The sequence below is a fragment of the Chamaea fasciata genome, unplaced genomic scaffold (assembly GCF_029207755.1).
Source record: "Chamaea fasciata isolate MVZ Bird 193981 ecotype frontalis unplaced genomic scaffold, bChaFas1.0.hap1 SCAF_1, whole genome shotgun sequence".
In the NCBI taxonomy this organism is placed as follows: Eukaryota; Metazoa; Chordata; class Aves; order Passeriformes; family Sylviidae; genus Chamaea; species Chamaea fasciata.
Window position 1 is genome coordinate 111851855 of NW_027094086.1, and position 20573 is coordinate 111872427.

Below are 20573 nucleotides of genomic sequence, written 5' to 3' on the forward strand. Positions count from 1 at the left end.
TATGGCCTGATAATGTAGTTCAGAGGGCAAGCTGTAGTTGCTGGGGTGAAGGAGAGGGTTGTGGGGATATTTCAACTCTGTTTTTTGTTCAACAGGCTTTTTCACGGGTGTTTTTGTTTGGGATTGCTAAAATTTAGTAGCTACAAATTGTAGAGAATTTGGATCATAGATGACAGTATTTTGAGATAAAACTGTGATTTAGACCTGACTGACTCACACAAATTCAGTGGGTTGTGGTTTTCTTTAAACTCTGTTGCATGGTAATGCTGATACAAAACCAGCAATTCCAGGCTTTGAGACTGTGTGTTGTGGGGGCATTATGTTAGGTGACTGAATTTACTGTGAGTCTCTCATTATGTTTCATGAGAACTAGGCTGTCAAATGATATATATGATGTATTTGTTTTGTTTGTGGATGTCATAAGAGCAAGTAGCAGAAAGACGAAGCAAAGGTGTCCTGGTTTAGGGCAAATTTGGGAGGAAACTTCCATAGGGGTCCCTCTAGAAAGCAGATTCAAGTGGCCGCTCCCACAAATAGTTCGGGAAGAGATTTCCTTGGAGAAAAGTGGAAAAAACCTGCTTATTTAACAAGCAAAGTATTCACAAACATAAAAAAATTAATAATAGTAAACAATAAAACCTTTTGCTGTTCTGAAGAGATGGCAAATTCAGAAAGTCTTTGTCATGGGCTGTAGCTCGGCTTGCTCAGTCTCTTATCAGTCCATCTAGTGCTGGAAATGCCATCTTGGGCCCCGGTGGGCCGCAGGTGTGAGCTTCTGGTGTTCTTCTGGGTTTTCAGTCCAGAGCAGGCTGATCAGTTCCAAGAAGAAGAAAAGCCACAGTCTGGGGAACTTCTCTGCCTCAGCTAGCTAAAAACTAACTAACAGCAAAGGAGAGCTCTCTCCCTCTGTCCATCCATAGACAACACAGTCCGGGAACGGGAGTGCGGAGGAGTGAGTGCAATTCCTGCAAACAAGCTGTGCTGCTTCTCCCCACCCTCACTCTCAGAATCAGGTCTTAAAGGTGCAGAACTTAATGTCCAGCATAAACAGAGCAGATGACTGGGGATACAAGCATCATAAAGTTACCCCAGGACAAAAGGTCACATCTTCTTTAGTCAGTCTGTGAAGTCTCGTGCAGGATGTGACAAGTAGCAAACAGAAATCTCCATAAAATACTGCCCCTGGTCAAATCTCACTTCATTATTGATTTGTCTTCGTATATTACCATCCTGGAAGTGTGTTCTGTGTGTGTACATGTCCCTACTTAAAGGAGAGACTATTGGAAGAATAGTACATAGTAGTGTCAGTCATTGTTGGACTCATTAGTGCTCTGAGCAGCTGTCTTCCCAGTGGCTGCCTTCAGTGCTGCCTTCTTTCTGATTACTTCCCTTCGGACTTGGTATTTAGTTTGTTGGAGGGTTGTATTTTTTGGTATGTTAGGCCAACTTCTAAGCTGTTTATTTAATTCTGTATTTTTAGTAAGTATTTTGTGGAAGATGAAGGGATGCTGGGCACCAGGCAATTTTTGATGTGAAGTGTGCTTGTCAAACCTGTCAGATCTTTTGAAACGTATTATAGAAAGTGTCAAGCAAAAAAGTGACATGTTTTTTCAGGAGGTCGAATATTGCTGTATCGCTTGCAATTTTGATGGAGTTTTGTGTTACAGAAAAGAATAGGCAATAAGATTCCTGGCATAACTGGTATAATTCTGGGAGATGTTTAAAACTGTGTGGTAATGGTGCTGTTTGCTAAGCAGGAGTTTTGATAACTGCTAATGTGAGTAGCGGGATTTACAAACACTGATCTGTAAAAGCTTCTTTCAGAAGAATAGGTATAATTGATTGTCTCATTACATATATGTGTTTTCTTTATTTTGGGGAAGAAGCTCAGATTTTTTTTTCCGATTTCTAATGTGTGTGTGTCCTTCCCCCCAATATTTAGGTTTGGGGGGCTTTTTGTGTATTTTCGCTTTTGGATTTACTTGGTAGGTGATTCGTAAAGCAAACGAAAGCCAGTTTTGTCTTTTACTTACTGACCCTCACCAAGTTTGATAAGTTCTTCTAACTGTTGTTTCCCTGGGTATTCTTAAGGTACTTTGCAACTAGAATATTCCTTGACTAACTTCATGCATTCTTTACATCCTCTTGAGCATGACTAGGTGGAAGCTAAACATCTGAATGTAAAGCCCAATTCAGCTAGTTTTTGGGATAACAGAAGAAAGTGAAGCACTTGATTTCTGATAGCTGCCTTGTTTACTGGTGGGATTTTATTGCAAGTGGAGACAGGACGATACTGCACATAGGCTTGGAGCAGAGAAGCAGTTGTCGTACAGTCTGCAAAGTAGGTGTCTGTAATTTTACTTTCTCAAAGGAGCAAAGCCTTGCTTCTGGATAAAGTGGAAAGGTGGGACTGGGAGAAGATGAACCAGGCAGCTTCTTCGTTTTGGTGTCCAGATGATTCCAAACAGCTCCTGCGGACTTGGCTTTAGTGAGAACCAATTTAGCTGTTGAGCCTTGTGTCATGCACAGCACTGCCTTCCCCTCAGATGGGGAATGAAGTTGGTGTGTACAACTGATTTTCTTATGTGTGTTTCCTTGATCTTGTTTTAGAATCTCACAGAATTGTGTCTTTCTAAAGGTTAACATCCTTTTATTACATGCAGATCATTAGAAATGACATGTAAGTACTCGGTTCTTGTTTTGTTTTAGGTCTTCCTTGTTTTTCTTATGAAGGAAGGCATATTTTCCTGCCTGAAAGCTCTGTTTTTAATCTGTGACCTGAATCGAGCTGGGTAATAACATTTCCAGAATTAAAATTACAGCAGCCCATTTATTCCTCCAGTTGCGTCCCTTTTCTCTTGACCCAGAGTAAAAAAATTTGAGTCTGCTTAATTGTTAAGTAGTAGTGAATTCTAAACAAGGAAAAGGAAGGTGGGAAGGATTACTAAATGACCCGAAGTAGCATTGGGTAGCCAGCCAGTGTGATGGGCTGTCAGTGCTGTTAATGGTATTAAAGGTATGTGTACCTTTTGTTTATGTTTGTCCCTAAGTTGTGATTGCTGCCCCTCAGCATGGCCATGTGGTACTGAAGCATAGATTAGTATGATGAATGTACTTCTCCACAATTTTCTATGAATTCAAAGCCTGATGGGTACAAATGGGGAGGCATTATTTTTAGGCCTATTCTTCCTCCTTCTTTCCTAAAAAGGAACCCCTAAGCGATTTTTAATGTTTATCCTTACTGTAGACTCTTTTTCTGTAAAATCTGGGCAACATATCCATTTATCACTGCAGAGAAGTTCAGACAGTTGAAAATAATTGGCATTGTAAGCAGAGGTTGATGTCCTGATGAGCTGGTCTGTAGCAATTGTTTCTTCACTGAAAAAGAAGTGACGTTCCGGATCATAAAGAGGGCTTGCTGGGACTTGACAAGACAGGAAAGGAGATTTCTCTTAATATTTTATTTGTGTGAGAATTCTGTGGATATTAAAGTCATGAGGGGCCTGATCAGCAAAAAACAAGTTGTTCATCTGTTAGCTGTGGATAGTAATTCCTCTGTTTCTTAACCGCATTTTAGATGCAGAGCACCCCTAAAAGTATCCAGCAAATTGTAGTTCATCTTGACTGAATTCAATAATGCCAAAAAACTACTGTTCAAAAAATTCAGTTTTCATACAGGGATGCTCAAAGTCAATAAAGCTTTTAATGAATACTGTAGTTCTCAACGCTTCTTTCTGTTAGAAAATGACAAATTGAGGAACCTCAGTGCAGAAAGGGTGGTAGAGTTACTGAAATGTGAGGATGTTCTCCTGATCATCAGTCTTTAAATGATAACTTTGGAGATAATTTTTAATACTAAAGTCCTTGGCTGTTGAATGTGTGTTTGCTATACTTTATCTTTATTGGCTTGAATAATTCCATTAATTTTATGGTTTAAGGTAAAAGGGGAAAAAAAAGAAGCAGTTGTATAAATGTGGTGTTCAGGGTGTCCTAATAAGATAGAGTTTCCTAAAAATGAAATATTTTTCTGTGACATCTCATTCAGTTACTGGAGCCATAAATTTTGCTTTACTTTGACACAGTAATCTACTTCCTATCCTACAGTTCTTATCTTTTTTAAAACTACTTCTAAAAAAAGGGAAGAAAATTACAGAATAGTATGATTCCTTATTCTTGAAAATCTTCCTTTAGAGAGGGTTATGGAATTGGTAAAGAATATGTGCTGGCAGTGACTGGGGGAGATTGGAAGAGAGCAAAATGAAAACGTGTTTGGAAACTCAGAAATGTTGAGAGCAGGGTTGAAGGAGAAGGTAGTGAAATTCCTCTGCTTTGAGCTGCATCTGTTCTTGAGTTAATTTGGTACTGAAGTATGGAGTAGAACATAGTATTTGTCACATTGTCTGGAATGATGAATTCAGCAGTCTGAGAAGGGAAAATACATGCATGAATTGTTACTATTCCAATGTGGTATGGAAGGTGATACTGCCTATCAGGGTTTTAAATCTTTGTGAATACTGTCCTGTTTCAAGTAAGTGTATTTGATTTAAACAATTTGCATTTTTATGGCAAAAGCGAAATAAAAAGCAGATCATAAAGTATGTGTTGTGATACTGGCTTAGAAGAAAAGATGTCTGCAGAAGACCTAAAGTAGTGTTTTAGAAAGAAAAGTTCCTCTATGCATCAATGAGTTAAGTAACTGGGGAAAAAAATCTCCAAAAAAGGTGAACCAAAGCTAGCCTGCTGTAGAAATAACCCAGCATCCCTCTCCATCCAGAAGTACTTACTGTGTTAGGTCATAATATAATGAAAACAATTTTATTGTTTGGAAATTACGGAAAATTGGAAGATATTTTTCTTCAGTCAGAAGGATTTGTCTGTGCTAGTGTGCAGTATTCAGACATCCATACCAATTTTAATCATAAAGTCTGGGATTAGACAGAATCCAACTATGAAGCATGGGCTTGAGTGTAGGCTGCCAGCCCAAGGACATCATTAATACAATGCTGCTTTCCAAAAGAGTTGATGTTGTTCTAGAAGGTGGAGTCAGAAATTGAAAATCTGACTGGGACTGTACTTGTCCAGCTGCAAATGTCTATAAAAAAAGCTGTGTCACTTTATGGATTCAAACTGGAAGTTGTACAAAATCTGGTCCAGAAAACTGACTTAAGTGGGAAAGAAGGGTGTGAGGAGTATTCGAATTGCTAGGAATGTATTACACAATGGAAAGATTTAGCAGTCCTACATTGAAAATTTCTTGGGATTACAGAGTAGTGAAAACATGCGTTCAGATGGTTGGTTTCTGAGATGCGTTCAGAATAAGGGAAGAAAAGGGGAAACTTGTTTTGAGGTGTTTTTTCTGTTGGGAGTATAATTTTGGGTATGTTGCAAATTTGCATCCAAATGGCAGCTTCAAGGAGCAGTGCACCATGTTATGATGTGTAATTGAATGATGAAATACATAGAAATGGGATTTTTAAAAATTATTTACTTATATAAGTATTCCTTTCCACTGGAGAATATAGAAATGATTAATTTGACTGGAAATGGGAAAATTAAAATTCTTAAATCCAGTGAGGTGAGTAAATTACGTGGGAAATGTTCGTATCATGTGATTTCGACACTTATTGTGGCTTTAAAAATCTTTTTTAAAAAATCGTTATTGCCTCAAATCTGTTATACTGGTGAAATGTCAGTTTTTCTCATGGAAGACCTGTTAAGCTGCTGTTCTTTGTTCACAGGCTCTAGTGGTAGAGGGCTTTCATCTTCTGTTATGCTATCAGGATTTTATCATTCTTTAAAGCATAGTCATGGCTTTTTCTTAAAGTCTTCTTGAATAGGGAACTAATAATAAATTATTGTAATACTGTGTAATTATATGAACATATTATAATTGTTTATCTAATAAATACTCATATTAGTGGAAGCAAACTCAGTTGAAATACTTTATTACTACAGTGTTTGACCCTTCCCTTCTAAGAATTCAGAACGAAACACATTACACTTCCTAGCATATCATGCATGTTCTGCTCGACATTTAAATTTTTTTTTAAATGGGTATGAGTGAATGAGTGGATGGCTGAAGGGCATGGTGAAACACAAGTGTTTAATTAAGACAGTTGTAGAATTTATAAGATTTAGGATTTATGCAGAGAGGGCATTAATTTTGAAATATAGGAGGTAAAAGAGAAGTTGTCATCAGGCCATATTGACAAACTCCTGTGTGACTTAAAATGTAAGAATTCTGGTAGTGTCAGACTTCAGCTTTGCAGAATGTGGTGAATGTTTTCACTTGTAATTGGTTGCTTGTGGCTCTGCATTTGGTTGGAATGTCAGAGGGGAAGTCTCCTGGTGGATCTCAGGAGCTTAAGGAAAGCTGGGCCAGAGGATCAGGAAGCTTTGAGTTTCTGAATGGATTTGAATCTGAAGTAAGAAGTTCATTGGCTTATCTTTTGTGAAGTAGCCTGCATTTTCTTGCCTGTAATTTTGCATGTCTATTTTGAACTGTGCTTAAGCAGTCAAAACTGCTTAAAATATGCTTAAGTGATGATTTTCTACCTTACCTCTAGACAGTCTCTTTAAAAGACAATTAAAAAAAAAAGTTATTCTGGGTTTAGAAGGACAGAAACATTCAGTTGTCTTTTGTAAATGTCTTTCAGTAACAATTGTTTCACAATTTCTCTATGGCACTAGTCTTTTGTATGAGAAGTATGACATAGCTGGGCTCTGCTACCTCCTGAATGACTGTTTTCTAAAGAGTACGTTTGTTTTCATCACTGGTGTCTGAGGTTTAATTACAGAAATATGGGTAAATGTGAGCAAGGCCAGTAGAGAAATAAGGATGAGGTGGCAAGATGAATCAGTTGTTGAGAGATTAGTGCTGTTATTTCCCTGGTAGGGAGAACAAATGGCTTTTAGAAGTTTAAAGAGATCTCTGTCCTTTTGATTCAGCTGCACAGCACTTCTGAAATGGGACACGTACCCTTCTCTTCTGTTCTGCTTTATATGTGTAATGCTTTTCCATCCTCAGTTAATGAAAGACTCTGGTCTCCATTTCTTCTGTGTTTTTGTGATGGTCTGAACTGGGTCATCATTTGGTCTGTGATGCGAGAAAATGTTTTTGAAAACTGGTCCTGTTTTTCCTATCTCTTTGTCTTCCTCCCTCCTCCACCTCCTTTGTATGAAGCCTTGCACTGCTTGATTTGACATTTAATTCCTTATTCCTTCTCTTGGCTTTTTCCATCCTTTTAGCAGTTTTCAAAGTGTGTTATCTCCCTGCTTCTTTTGTAAGGCTATAGTTGTCTGTGCAGTTTATTCTTGTCTTGTTCTGTGATACCACTGTCTGAAAGGTGAAGAGGGGAGTTGCGCATCAAACCATAACCTTTGAAAAGGAAATGCTTGGTTCTGTGTGATGTGAACAGTGTCATGGCCAAGACACTTGTGGAAAGTTCCTGGTTCTTTTGGGACAAGAAAGAAGGCAGGATACTTGGGGGTGATGTGAGGACTTGTGAGAACTAGTTACCTTTTTCTTTCTTAAAATTACTGCTTGATTTATACTGGAAACGTTTGCTTTTTACAAGCTTCTTGGACCTCATCACAAAAAAACTAAGGTACAAGGCCAGTGATGATGTTCTGTTTTTTTCTGAGACTGTACACCATAGGTTGTGGTAGGCTAGAAATCCAGTTAACATTGCTACTGTAGCAGTGATAACAGGGGTGTGGAAGGATGCTGTCTCTGTGTTTGGGAATTTGCAGAAGTTGCTGCTGTCTGATGTCATTATGCTGGTAAAGGTATATTCTGTACTTGAATGGCTGGTTTCCTTCTCTAGGGTAGCTTTGAGCCAATGCAAAGCCCATTTTTGTGGAGCTTACAGTCATTCTGGGAGTGCTTTGCTGGTCTGGCATGCAGAAGTTTCTGAGCTGAAGTGCTCGTAGTGTTTATGTAACTTAACAGATTCTGTTCTAATAGACTCTGAGGAACTTTTTTCCCCAAATCCTTGGGTCTTGATAGGAGAAGAAGAGTCTTTTTCTTGGCTCTCTTTTTCTTTCCTTTTTTTTCTACTCTAGCTGTTGTTCCTCCTTTTGTTAATTGTAGAGCTGTACTTTAGTAACCACAATGGTGATTTCCAAGGTAGTAATCGATTAAAAAATGGCCAAATAACAAAGGCTGAAATAAATTATTTGTGCCTGAACAATAAAAGGACAATGAAATTATAATGAGGATGGCACAAGCTTGGAATGAACATCACTGCTATAAAGTCCAGATTTGTTTGCTGGGCTCTGAGATGATGGGGAGAAGCATTAGCTCTAGGGTCAGGCTACTGAGTAGCTTTCTCAGGGGCGGGCATGACATCACTTCTGTCTAGCGCTCTGCTTTTTCTCTTGAGTATGTAACAGATATTCCCAAAATATCTCGAAAAATTAGTATGAGAAATATTAAAATTTACTATGAAATATGCAAGTCTGACTTAAAAAAAAATATATTTTCCAGTTCTGACGTTTCCCCCTGCAGTTAAGTGCATCGTTTTCTCTTTCTAAGCAACCTGAAGAGAAAAAATGCTCTTTAAATGGAAGAGTAGTATTGTAAAATCATTTAAAGGTCAAACACAACAGGCAGGATATGAACTGGTACAAGTCAGTAAGGTAATCTGAAATTTTGGCAGTTCCCTTTTAGGACATCCTTATTTTTAACACTGCTTTTGAAAATGTGGTTGTCATTCTGCTTACTATTCCTCTAGTCCTTCTTTGTGTCGAAGAGAACCTGTAGAGGGGAGGTGAAGTGATGATGATTACAAAAGGGAGGCTTTCCATTTGTTTCTTGAGGAAAAGGATGCAGAAGTGCGTGCTGGAGAGGGAGTCAGGGCACAAGTGAAGGGTGTAGTGATGCACTAACGTAAAATTCTTTGGGACAGGGTTGTTAGTCTGTAACAGCTGAAAGAGAATTTGATCTTTGCTCAGATGCTAAGGCAGTGGCAGGAGAGAGTTAAGCATAACTGCAGCAAAGGAATGGGTCTCAAGCAAAATGTCTGAAACTCTGTAAATTTTAGGCAATAACTGCTTGCATCATGTCCAGGTTTATTTAGCGTGAATAAAGAGAGGAGCAGACCACCACCAATAACTGCAGGCTGTGGAGACAATCCTGGAAATGTTCTGTAATGGGAAAGGTTAGAGATGTTCTGCATACAGGTGTACTGTGAAAGAACTAAGACAAAATATGGTGACTTGAGCAAATTTGGAATATATAAGGCTGCAGAAGTCCGAATAATCACAATAATTTCTGAAATATTGTACACATTCATGTGACCCGTGGTAATCTTATTTTAGAGGAACAGTCACAAATAGTGTGTATTACAAATGCCCGTGTTAGCGGGATTAGCCAGATTGTTAGGGGTGGTTTTTTAGAAGCAGCTCAGGGGGATAACCTGCATTTGTGTGATCTTCGCTCTAGTCTGTTGAGGGTTGTAGAAGACTGACCTTCATGTGAGCCAGGAGGTTGCTATCTCTTCCTTTTGGTCAAGAGTTAGTGTTAAATAATTGTTCTGTGTATAGCATAGAGGATTTCCAGAGGGAAATGGAATTTTGGATGTGTCCTGTTGTGAAGGATGGGTTTATTTGTGGGGAAAAAAAGAAACGTTTTCAACTCTTGAGGCTGACACACCAACTTTGAAATACCTTCCCTTTCATTTAGTGCACTTGGGCAACCCAGTTAGTTTATTTTTTGTTTGTATGATCTTTCAGTCCTAGGTGTTGGTTTACTGTGAAATGGCTTGTGTTACAAGTAAAGGAATAGATCATCTAGCCCTGAAAAACCGAGCCTAATAACAATACCTTACAAAATTGTAATTACAAAAATTACTGTAACCTCAGTTATATATTCATGATCTTGATTTAAGATCAATCTGTGCCCTTTGTTGGGTTCATGCATTTGCATGAAAAGCTTCTGCAGAAGTACTATATGCTTGTAATTTCTTTCAACAGGTACTTTGTGCTGGACTTTGAGACGGGGATTCTGCAGTATTTCATGAATGAACAAACTAAAAACCAGAGCCCAAAGCCACGAGGAGCCTTGTCTTTAGCTGGAGCTATAATATCGCCCAGTGATGAAGTGCCACACATGTTGGTGGTCTACTCTGCTAATGGAGAGATGTACAAGTTAAGAGGTACAGTGACAGCTGAATTGTTCTTTTCTAATACTCCCACTTCTGCATCTCTTCTCTCATGTCTCATTTCTCTTTTACTTCCCTATGCTATCAGAAAGTAGTGGCTGTACAGCTCTGTTATTACATGGTATGTTTTAAAACACGGTGGAGGAGTAATCTCGAGTTAAGTACATGTGACTTCACAATGTATAGGCTTTCAGGGCTGGAAGGTACCTCAAAGTGGCTTCTGTAATCTGTTACTGTGGCATTTTGATTGAATCCTATATCTTATTTGCTTCCAAAGGAAGAAAAAGCTGCTCTCATTGCTGTCATGAAACAGCATAACATTTGTTTTCTAGTAGTGTTCTTCCCTGCCACCATCCTGCAGATAATGTGCGGTAATGAATCTGATGATGGGTCAGAGAAGGGAAAAATGCCAGTGAGAGACTGCTAAGATTTTATGTTCTTACCAGCCTTAGAGTAATTGAATTCATCTGTAATGTAAAATTTTCCTTTCCCTTGTTTCCAAGTATAAGACAGACAGTATAGGGTATATAGGAGTTACTTTGGAATGTTTACAAAAAGGAAGGAAAAAAAAAAAGGCAGTGTTCTGATTTGTTCTGATTTTCAGGTACTTTCAGTATGGTTAATTGATCATGATGCTTCCAAATCAAAATAATTTATAAGAAATAAACTGTTATTTTTTTTAAAAGATACATAATGCAGTATGACAGAAGCATTCTTAGTTTTATTCTGACCACAGTTTATCAGTTATCTAGCAGGACTGAGCATGCAGGAGTCCCCTGTGGTACAGTGTGTTGCTCTTTCATACACAGAACTGAATTCAGAAACAACTAGGTAGAATTTCTGTTAAAATGCTTTGGAAGTTGCACAGCTAGAAAGCATGAACACTTGTTATTTCATTATGCTTTTCCAAACACTTGAAATTATCAAATGCTTACAATATGCTGCTTTTAATTTAATGATGTCTGTGAATTTGATTAAAATCAGTAAGTAATTTTTATGCTGAGTCAATAAGCCATTAAGATACTCAATAGAGAGGAAGTAAGAGAAAATATTTACTGAAATTATCAACTCTGTATTGCCATTCTTAATGAGGATTCCTGTAGTAGTTTAAGGAAAAAAAAGCCTCTCTCCTTAACAGATTTACTGTATTACATAGGAGTCATCTGAGAGCAGACAAACTCTTCAATAATTTTAAAAGCTGATTTTTAAAGGTGTGTGTGGGAAATCATGATTTTTATTCCTGTTTCTGTAAGTTGCACGTGAATGACATGGGTTTAGAGAGAGATTTAGTTGAACTCCATTAAAAGAGAAACACTTAAGTATCTGGGGAACTGGTAGCTTGTCTGGTAGCTGGTTGACAGCCAGAGTGTAGAGCTTTTATGGATTTAAATACTGTGGTGTGGCCCTTGTCTTTCACAAAGACAAGTAAAACAGAAGTGGATGAAAAATTTTGACCAAAAATGCCTTCTTGAGGTACGTCATTCTGCTTTTGCTAACCTGTGGAGGAGATAACTATGAAGAAGACTCAGAAGCTTATTTCTTCCAATTGGCCTCTTAAGTACAGGTTTAGATGTGTTGCACTGAAAAACTTAAGTGTACTGAGGTAGCATAAGTTAGGATTTATACTGCATCCTAATTAATAATTAATCTTTCCCCCTCTGCCCTGCTCTGTCACCTCCTGTGCTAAAAAGAGTATTGATTTGTGTGTGATAGGCTGCATTTTCTTGTTTCTGTTCTAGCTGCTGATGCAAAGGAGAAACAATACTGGATAACTCAGCTTCGATCCTGTGCCAAACATCACAAGGAAAGTGATTCTAAGGTAAATAATTAAGGGTGAGAAGTAACTATTATGTTTTAAGTGGACTGGGTGAAGAGCAGCATAGCCTGGATGATTGGCTGCTGTAATTAGTGGGTCGATGTTTAGAGGGTTTTGAGTAAACGCAGCAAGTTGTCATTTGTCACTAACTGGAGCAGACTTAAGTCAGTTTGGGCAATCTGGATAAATAAACATTTTCCTATTTACGACAAATTTGTGAAGTGGCTGAATCCATTTATTAATAAATACCATGTGATATCCTGATTAGTATTTCAAAGTATTGACTAATACAGTTTTATTTAATTTTATACAGTTTAGTGACTTTTATTATAGGAAGCTCCAGATAGATGTTAACAGCAGTCATTCTTTGTCTTCTTCACTAAATTGGAAAGAGCTCATCATATGAAGATTTATGTTATTTACATCTCTTTGGAACTAATTGTCGACGATTTTTGTCCTCAAACAGCTAAATATTTTGGGCAGGTAAAAAGACCAACTGCAAAATGATGGGTTGAGGCTGTCTCTGACCTCCAAGTAAAAACGGCATGAATTGTGGTACAAATAAAACCCTTTTTGAAGGAGAATTAAGTAGCTTGAGTATTTCAGTACTCCTAAAATTCTTACACATTGGAATTTCTTATAGTTTGTATATGGATGTGGCCCAGTATTACTCAGAAAGGTGCAACTCTACTCAACCAGGGTGCTCCTACAATTGCTGTTCATTTGCAGCTCCTGTGCCAGATTGTGATGCCAACTTTTTATACTCAATTGCCATCAAGGAGTTATTCCTCAGTATGTTTTCTGGTCACTTCTTAAATGCATTTAAATGTTTAGCATCTATAATTTAACTGATGAGGTGGTAAAACTGCTGTTCACTATATATGATATCAGAGACTTGTGGAATTGCATACTGATTCTTATGCTTCTACACTATATTCATTTTCATAATATTTCTTAATATTGGCTTTGTTTTTATTCTTTTCCTGCTTGTGATAAATTATTCTATTTTAATAGCAAAATCTCATTTAGAATGGCAGTAATTTAGTTGAAGCTGATAATTGTTGAACTGAAGTTGGGATCATATTTTCTCCTTAGGTTAAAAACTATTGCACTTAGTAATAATTTCTGTTCAGACTACCTTGCTGTGTTGAGCTCCTTCTACAGGAGTAGTATCTACATATTTTGTTCTGAATTAGTTAGTGTGACGAGAAAAATCTTAGTGTTACAACAGTGAAAATAAACAGCAATTAGTAGTGGTCCAAAGAAAGCCAACAAAATTTTAGAAATTATCAGGGAAAAAAAGGGATAATACTTTCGACGGCTCTAACTCTGTCAAATACTTGTAATGAACATTTTATTAGTCCCCTTCCGTTTCTGAAATGAAACATTGGAGAGGGAAAATGAAGTAATTTTGCTCATATTTGTTATTCTTCCGTACAGGATGAACTCTGTGTGATGAAATTTGACTTCATTGTAGTCTTTTTTTTTTTTTTTTTTCTGGTGATGAGAATGGAAAGGGAAAATCAGTATGGTAGGTGCTGTGCAGTGACTGAATAGGAAATATTTGCTAGCTATTAATAATAGCTGTTAACAGTAATATTGGTATGGGGAGCCTCAAAGAAAGGAGTTGAAAGCAGGCCAAACAAAAAATTAAAAACCAAAAGCCCCAAAAGGACATGAATATAAAGTGGAGAATATTTTGGGATGCTTTAGATGCCAAAAATGTTTATAGATTTGAAAAGCAAAATTTTATTAGAAAGACTTGACTATATGAGTGGGAGGCTAGTAAATGCAAAGACAGTTTCTGTCACAGAAATCTAAGGCACAGCTCTTGGAAACAGTATGGTTTTAGAATGGGGAGCATCTCACTGGACGACTTGTATTCTTGCATAGTGACCAACAATGCTTCTGGTTCCTATGCTCATGTGCAAGAAAATATAAAGGATTTCCTTAACTGGGCGGTGGTGGACATATGTAGCAAAGGGATTAAATGAAAGAGTATTTTAGATAGTAGGAAGAGAGTTCTTGGATTTTTCTTAAAGACTGATGAGTTACAGAAACTTGGCCTAGGAAGTTGAAGTATAGGTAGGTGTATTTTGGAATAGATATGTTTTTATTAGCTTGAATCTGTTGAGTATAAAATAGAAATGCTGAAGAAAATTATTTTTCTTAGTTCTGTGTTACAAATCAGGCTAGGTCACTTTTCACTTGAAATGTTTGTTAGTGAAGCACTTTTAATTCTCTGCTTTTGGAAGCCACGGAGCAAATAGAGAATATCTATCTTCTGGATTTTTATAGTTAACAATCCAGAAAATAAAATGTTGGGAATTTATGTACTTCAGATGAGACCATTGATGACACTACTTCTTACTCCAGAAGTGGAATATACATGAAGCAATTTTTTGCTTACCTGTTCCTGGAAACCTTTCTTGTGAAAAAATTTACATCTTGTTTTTAATATTCTTTTTTTCCTTTTTCCCCTCCTATCCTCTCAGTATTAGAGTATTAACTGAGAAGAATATTTTACCTGGCTTTAGCATTGCATATAGTGCTAACTTGAATTTTGTCTACAGGTAGATTTAAAAATTTCTCTCTGCTTTTCTTTATAAAAGGAGGGGATCAAAAGCTTGAATGCTACAATAATTGGACTTTGAAGATCAGATATTATTTACAAGGTAGCAACCTTTCACAGAAATTCCAGAAACAAGAAAAAAATGCATTTCTATTATCTTTCCACCGCGTTTTCCCCCTCCCCCCCCCTTTTCCCCTCCCCTTTCCCCCCCTTTCCCATTTTTTTTTCCCCCCTCAAAGTTGCTGGCTTCATATCCACTGCCTGGTAGGAGGTAAGAGAAGTAAGAACTGCTTCATTTCTTGGTGGTGGTTTTCTTTTTTTTTCTCTTATGGATGATGGTACTTTATTCTAAATGATTATTAGCATAGGAGAGGAAACATGCTCTTTAAAATATTTTAAATTTACATAAAATACCATTCTGCTATTTTAGCCTCCTTCCTTTTTCTTTTCTGTTTAGCTTAGGGTCTGGAATTACATAGAAAGGTCTGTAATGGCATAGAGATGGGTATATGTTTGACTTACTTTTGCATAATCGAGGACTTCAAAAAAATCTGTATTTTTGGGTTTTGTTTAAATAGCTCTACCATTGATAGGACTGTCATGATGTGATTTGTTATTCTGCTTGCATCAGGGCTGGGTCTCTTTATTCTTCCCTCTCTGTATACTTTAATAGCTCTAGTAAGTGAAAACTGCAAGTTATCTGTCTCTCATTGTGCCTTTATAAATAGGCAGATACTCATGTGTTTTGAGTTTCTGGAGTTTGAACAGAATCCAAGCTCTGTCTCTGCTGGAAACAGCATCTGGAAAGTTGGAATCTGAGTGTTTGCTCCCAGCTTCTTCTGCAGCTTAAATTCACCTTTTTCACCAGAATACTGAGATGCGGAAATTTCCAGCTGTTCTTTAGGAGTCATACACTTGAATGAGGTAGAATGGGAAGTGAAAAATATGCAGTGAGAGATATATTTCATGTTATGCAAGTGGAATATAATTTAAATGTGGGGGAAAAAAAAAAGGGATAACCAGGCAAGCAGTGGGAAGGTTCCCAAGCATACCAGCAAAGTAACTCTTAGCAACAGGTCATTCATACTGGAGAGAGAACACGTTTTTAAAATCTTGAATAGATATTATTGGAAGGGAATTTGTAGCGAAACATGATAATTTGGAGAATGTTTTTCAAAGCTGAAGCTCTGTCAACTGTTTTTGTGAAATACTCAGAGAATAGCATTCCTTCTTGCTGCACTGGATCTAGATCAGCATTAGTTTCCTTTCTTGTTCGCAGCTACTGCTGCAAAATGCTACTGAGTGACTTGCTGTCATAACTGTTTTTAAAGCTTCAGCTGGGGATTGGAGTGGTGGAGGAAATTAAATAGAGAAGTGCTGGAAAAAAGAAAGAATTGTATACTAAACACTAAATTTAGTTGCATCCTAATGATTGGTCCAGAGGTGAACAGTACACTTAATAAATGGATGTAATGCAAGCTAAGTCTCTGACTTTGTTTTAATTAAATTTTACCATGGTAGTGATAAAAAAAAAGCAGTAAAAGAAAAGTGTTCCCTGGCAAATAATTCCCATGCTGTCAGATAGTCTTAATGTTCTCGGTATTCCCATATAAGTCTCATTTCACTTAATTACAGATTGCTCGACCTCCGTGAGTGCCAAATCAATTGGATTGGAAGAAATCTTCTATGTCTGGATAGGATTGCTGGTTCTTTTAGACTATTCTCAGTGAATATTTTGTACAAGATTTAATTAAAGCATTAGTCAAATTTGAATTCAGTGATATAAAATGCTTTCAAGAAGGAGTAGGCATATGCATAATTTCTGTGGTAACTTCCAAGAATAATTTTCTATCCAGAAATTATCGCAAGCTTTTTAGTTCTTCTGTTTCAGACTCCTTTTTTCTTGACTGTTTAATGGTGGTGGCTGTGAAAGCACTACTGAAAGCAAACAGGTTTTTAAACCAGCTCTTAATGCCAGTGTGTGAATTGGTTGCTGGGTTTGCATATAACCCTTGTATACCTTGTGTGTCTCCATCAGGAATGTGACAGGGAACAGAACCTTTATCTTTTGAAGTCACTTCTGTGCTCAGATGGTAAATTTCAGTCTAGGTCTCTGTTAGAATAAGGAGACAGACTCTCTGTTGTTTCAGCTTTTGGTTTGAAGCTGCACAGCAAGCTAGCTGCTTAAAATTGGGTGGTGTGGATTCATCTTTAAGCTGAACTCATTTGCTGATTTCTTGGAACTGTAAATTGCAATCCAATTCCCTTCCTTCTGCTGCCTTCTGCTTTTGTGTGGGTTTTGTCATGTTTTCAGTTCTGTGTTAACTTGGGCACCAGAAGTAGAAAAAAATGACATCCTACTAAAAAGAACCTAACTCTCTGACCAGCTCTCTGAGGAATATGTGTCTCTGTCTCTGATTCTCTGCTTGCTTACCTCCCTGGAGTAAAAGTGGAGAAAAAAAATTGTCCAGACCTGCCCCTTTCAAGTGTCAACTGCAGCAGCAGTTTGGCTGTAATATGAAACAGCACCTGAGTAATGCCTCAAACTTAAAACTTTAATCAAATTGTTATGAGGCAGATGTGCAATTTTTTTTCCACAGCTGGGAGAATGACTATCACAGATCTTTGGTTTTATCAGGCTTCTTTTTGCCTTAATAATGAATGGCCACAGAGATACCTTTACATTTCTAAGTGGATCGTTGGGTGGGTATTTTTAATGTCTGCATGATAGCTTTTCATAAAGCCACGTTAGTGAAAATTTCAAGTCCTTCTCAGTGTTGTTTTGGTTCTTCAGTGCATGTAAAATTGCTTTGGCTTTTGAGCTTTGCTCTTCCTCTGTTGGTATGCTTGTCTGCTTCTTCTTCTCATCCCTGACCTATAGAAGTCAACTAAAGAGTGGCACTTCTAATTAGAACATACACTGAAATCCTTACAGTAGTGAGGCTGAGAGGGAAGCAGTGCTTGGCTGTTGATAGGTGTGTATTTGACATCTTTCTTCCTCCCTTTGGAAACTTCATGAAAATAAGAGTTGCTCACTGCTTCTAAAATCTTTCTACAGAAACGGAAGAAAATCAGTTTAGGATTTTCTCAATGCTCAAATGGTTCTTGATGAAGAAAAGATTTTATGATAGAATGATTATCATAGTCTCTTGCTTAAAAAAAGACATACATTGCCTTACTGAAGATGATGAAGCACTATGATATTCTATCAGCAAAGTTAGTACCATAGATGGTGCTTGACAGAAATGTGCAAAACATCATCAGCTGGTCCCTTAGCAGTGCTGAAGTTTGGGTGTTATGTAGGTTCTGTGATTTGCATTTTAATATTTGTGAATGATTATAATGTAAATGAAGCAGAACTGTGCCTACGTTTATCTTTTATCAGTGTTTGTTTACTTAGGATGCATTGGAAAAGAAGTAGATGGGAATTAAAACACTGAATGGTGGTGTCTCAAAATTGTAATTACTTTCTGATAGCATGTGACTTCCCATAGCTCTAAAGCTGCATGCAGAGATTGGTTTTCTGTGCTGTATATATGCAGAGGAGTAAAGGAGTGTCATTTTGGTAATTACTATTCTGAGAAAAACATCTGTGGCACAGTGTCTGTGAAAATGATGATTATCAACCATAAGCAGATATGACAATTCACTTCAGAAATTATTTTATTGATCTCTGGAACATTGCATTTACTTTCCAAAATAAACAAAATTGTTTGCTTCTGGTAAATGGTGAAAAACGCTTCAGCTTCTTTGTGAACACGAAGGGCAGTCTCCTGGGAGAATGAGTCATGAAAACATTAATATAATTTGAACTTACTGTTCTGCAATTCCATTATTTTAATTGTTAGGATTTTTGATATCCAAATGGAAGCATTCATTATACTGCTCTTTTATCACGCGGATGGACAGGCTACTAAAATAAAAATCTTAACCCAAATCTGTTTTAGCTAAGCATACTTTAGCTAGCTTTAGGTCATAAAACCCGTATGAAAGCAAGTTACAAATTAATCTTTTATTAGCTTCTTTATTATTCTTTTATTGGTTTCGTTTTATTAGCAGGTGAAATGTTGGTGCAATGGTAAAGTGTAGCCTCAGGAAAGAAAATCTGCAGTCCTTTTGGGATGCTTCAGCCTGTGGATTTCTTGACTCATTATTGGCACTATACATTTCTAATTGTTGAAGAGCTTGCATCTTCCTTTCATCAGACTTTCCACTATCTTTTTATTTGTTTAGTTGCGAGCCAGAAAGCAGCAAGACCAAAGAAAATTATATATGATAATAATTCGAGGGGCAGATCAGTCATGAGCAGTGCTGGCGGAAGAGCAGGGGATTAGGCATAAAGGCCCATCAGTTACTGTCATTGCTTTGATTTCCTGTGAGAGTGACTTTAATGACTGTTGTAGTATGATTTATAATTAGAGTGCTTTTAGCAGTGGAAAACTTCACATAGTTTTCACATTTTAACAGAAATGGAAGATTCTGATTATTGCACAGCTGTGTGTCATTGCAAAAGGGATGCTTGTCATTGCCAGTGTTTAATCTCAAGAAATTCTGCAAAAGAGGAGTCAAGTATTTGGCTGGGACATAGGTGTTGACAATGTGCTGTAAAATTCAAAAGTGCCTGAGGGGCTGAGTGTGCAGTTCCTGGAGAGTTCTCTTCTGGCAGTGACAGGAAGAAGCTGTCAGAAGGAATTGGATGCTTCCCCCATTTTCTTGGATGCAGCAGGCACAGTGCTCTGCTGCTGTTCTCTGTGGCAGTGGAGGAGGGGAGTCCAACTTGAAAAGATTTTGAGTGGTTGTAAAAACTGCCTCCTACAGACATTCACATGCATACTGGCTGTGATTGATTTTGCAAGTTTTAAGTTGCAAATTTTTGTTTGCCATGGGGCCTTGCCTAGAGATAGCTTCATGGGTAGCCAGAGATCCTAGTGCTGAGCTCATTTAAAGCTTGGATGTTACAGATGCCCTCTAAAGAATAATACCAAATTAGGTGCAGGAGTATTTACGTTGTGGGCTGGTGGGATTCTCTGGCACGTTGTTTGGAAATGCTGGGTCACTAGAGATGGATGAAGGGTATAAAGGGACAGAAAACGAAGAGGTGAGGAGAGCTTGCTTACAGACCTGTAGGAGCTGGTCATGGACTAATGTATCTAGCTCTGATACTTGGCACAGACAACATATATGTGAATTCCAGATTGCCGGCGTCCTTGACTGGATGAGCTACGCAGGATTGGTGACTCTTCTGTGCAAGAGGGCTCTAGGAGACTCGCTGGCAGAGGTGATCTCTCCCTGGAGGTCACAAAGGTCCATGCCTTGCCCTACAGCAGAGCTGAGTGTCAGATGCACCAGGCAGTGGATCATGGGCAGCCCTTTACAGGCTGTGTACTGGTGTATGTAGGGATTGGGGTTTACCTAGTGTCCCTGTAGCAGGACAGCCTTCTTGAGCACCACCCACTGCTGAAACTAGAGATGGGCTGTTCTTTCTGATTTTTCTCACCTGATCCACTGATCCCCAAATGCCATTCCCTAAATGACTGTTCACCAGAAGTTGTTGTGAGCTGCCACATACCTTGGCAAAACTTACGAAGAGCCAGATTAAATGCACTGTGGTCCCACAGTCTGAACCAGTGCATGAATTTTTCCATATACATTTTGTGCTAGCTTTTGTTATGTGCAGGTCTATAGCTCTCCCTCAAGAAGATCAAGACATAGTAAAACTTTATCTCTCGCAGAATACTGTTTTCCTTTAAGTGAAGCTAACGGGAAAACTCACTGTTTTACATCACTGCTGAATCTTAGGATCTGTTTAGCTGTTTTAAAGTAGTAGCTGTGTGCTTTTATTATTGTGACAGTATGATGCTAAAATGTCGGTGAATGTCAAAATATTTCATTCTAAACCAAAAATAACTTTAATTAACCTAAATGAGAAATTGATCTTTCAATTAAAAAAATAAAATTATCTTGCTTTCCCTCTATACCCTAAATTTAGTTCAGAAGTATTCTGATACTAGTCAGTTTGAAA

The 20573-nt window shown here is 37.7% G+C and overlaps 1 protein-coding gene across 1 annotated transcript in view; it reads left to right on the forward strand.

Annotated features, from left to right (window-relative positions):
- Window positions 1-20573, forward strand: part of OSBPL10 (oxysterol binding protein like 10) — a 113964-nt gene that overhangs the window by 21642 nt on the left and 71749 nt on the right. Inside the window, exons 2-3 of the mRNA XM_066194035.1 lie at window positions 9976-10157; window positions 11903-11982. Coding sequence (XP_066050132.1) covers window positions 9976-10157; window positions 11903-11982 — 262 coding nt within the window. The remainder of the gene's footprint in view (window positions 1-9975; window positions 10158-11902; window positions 11983-20573) is intronic.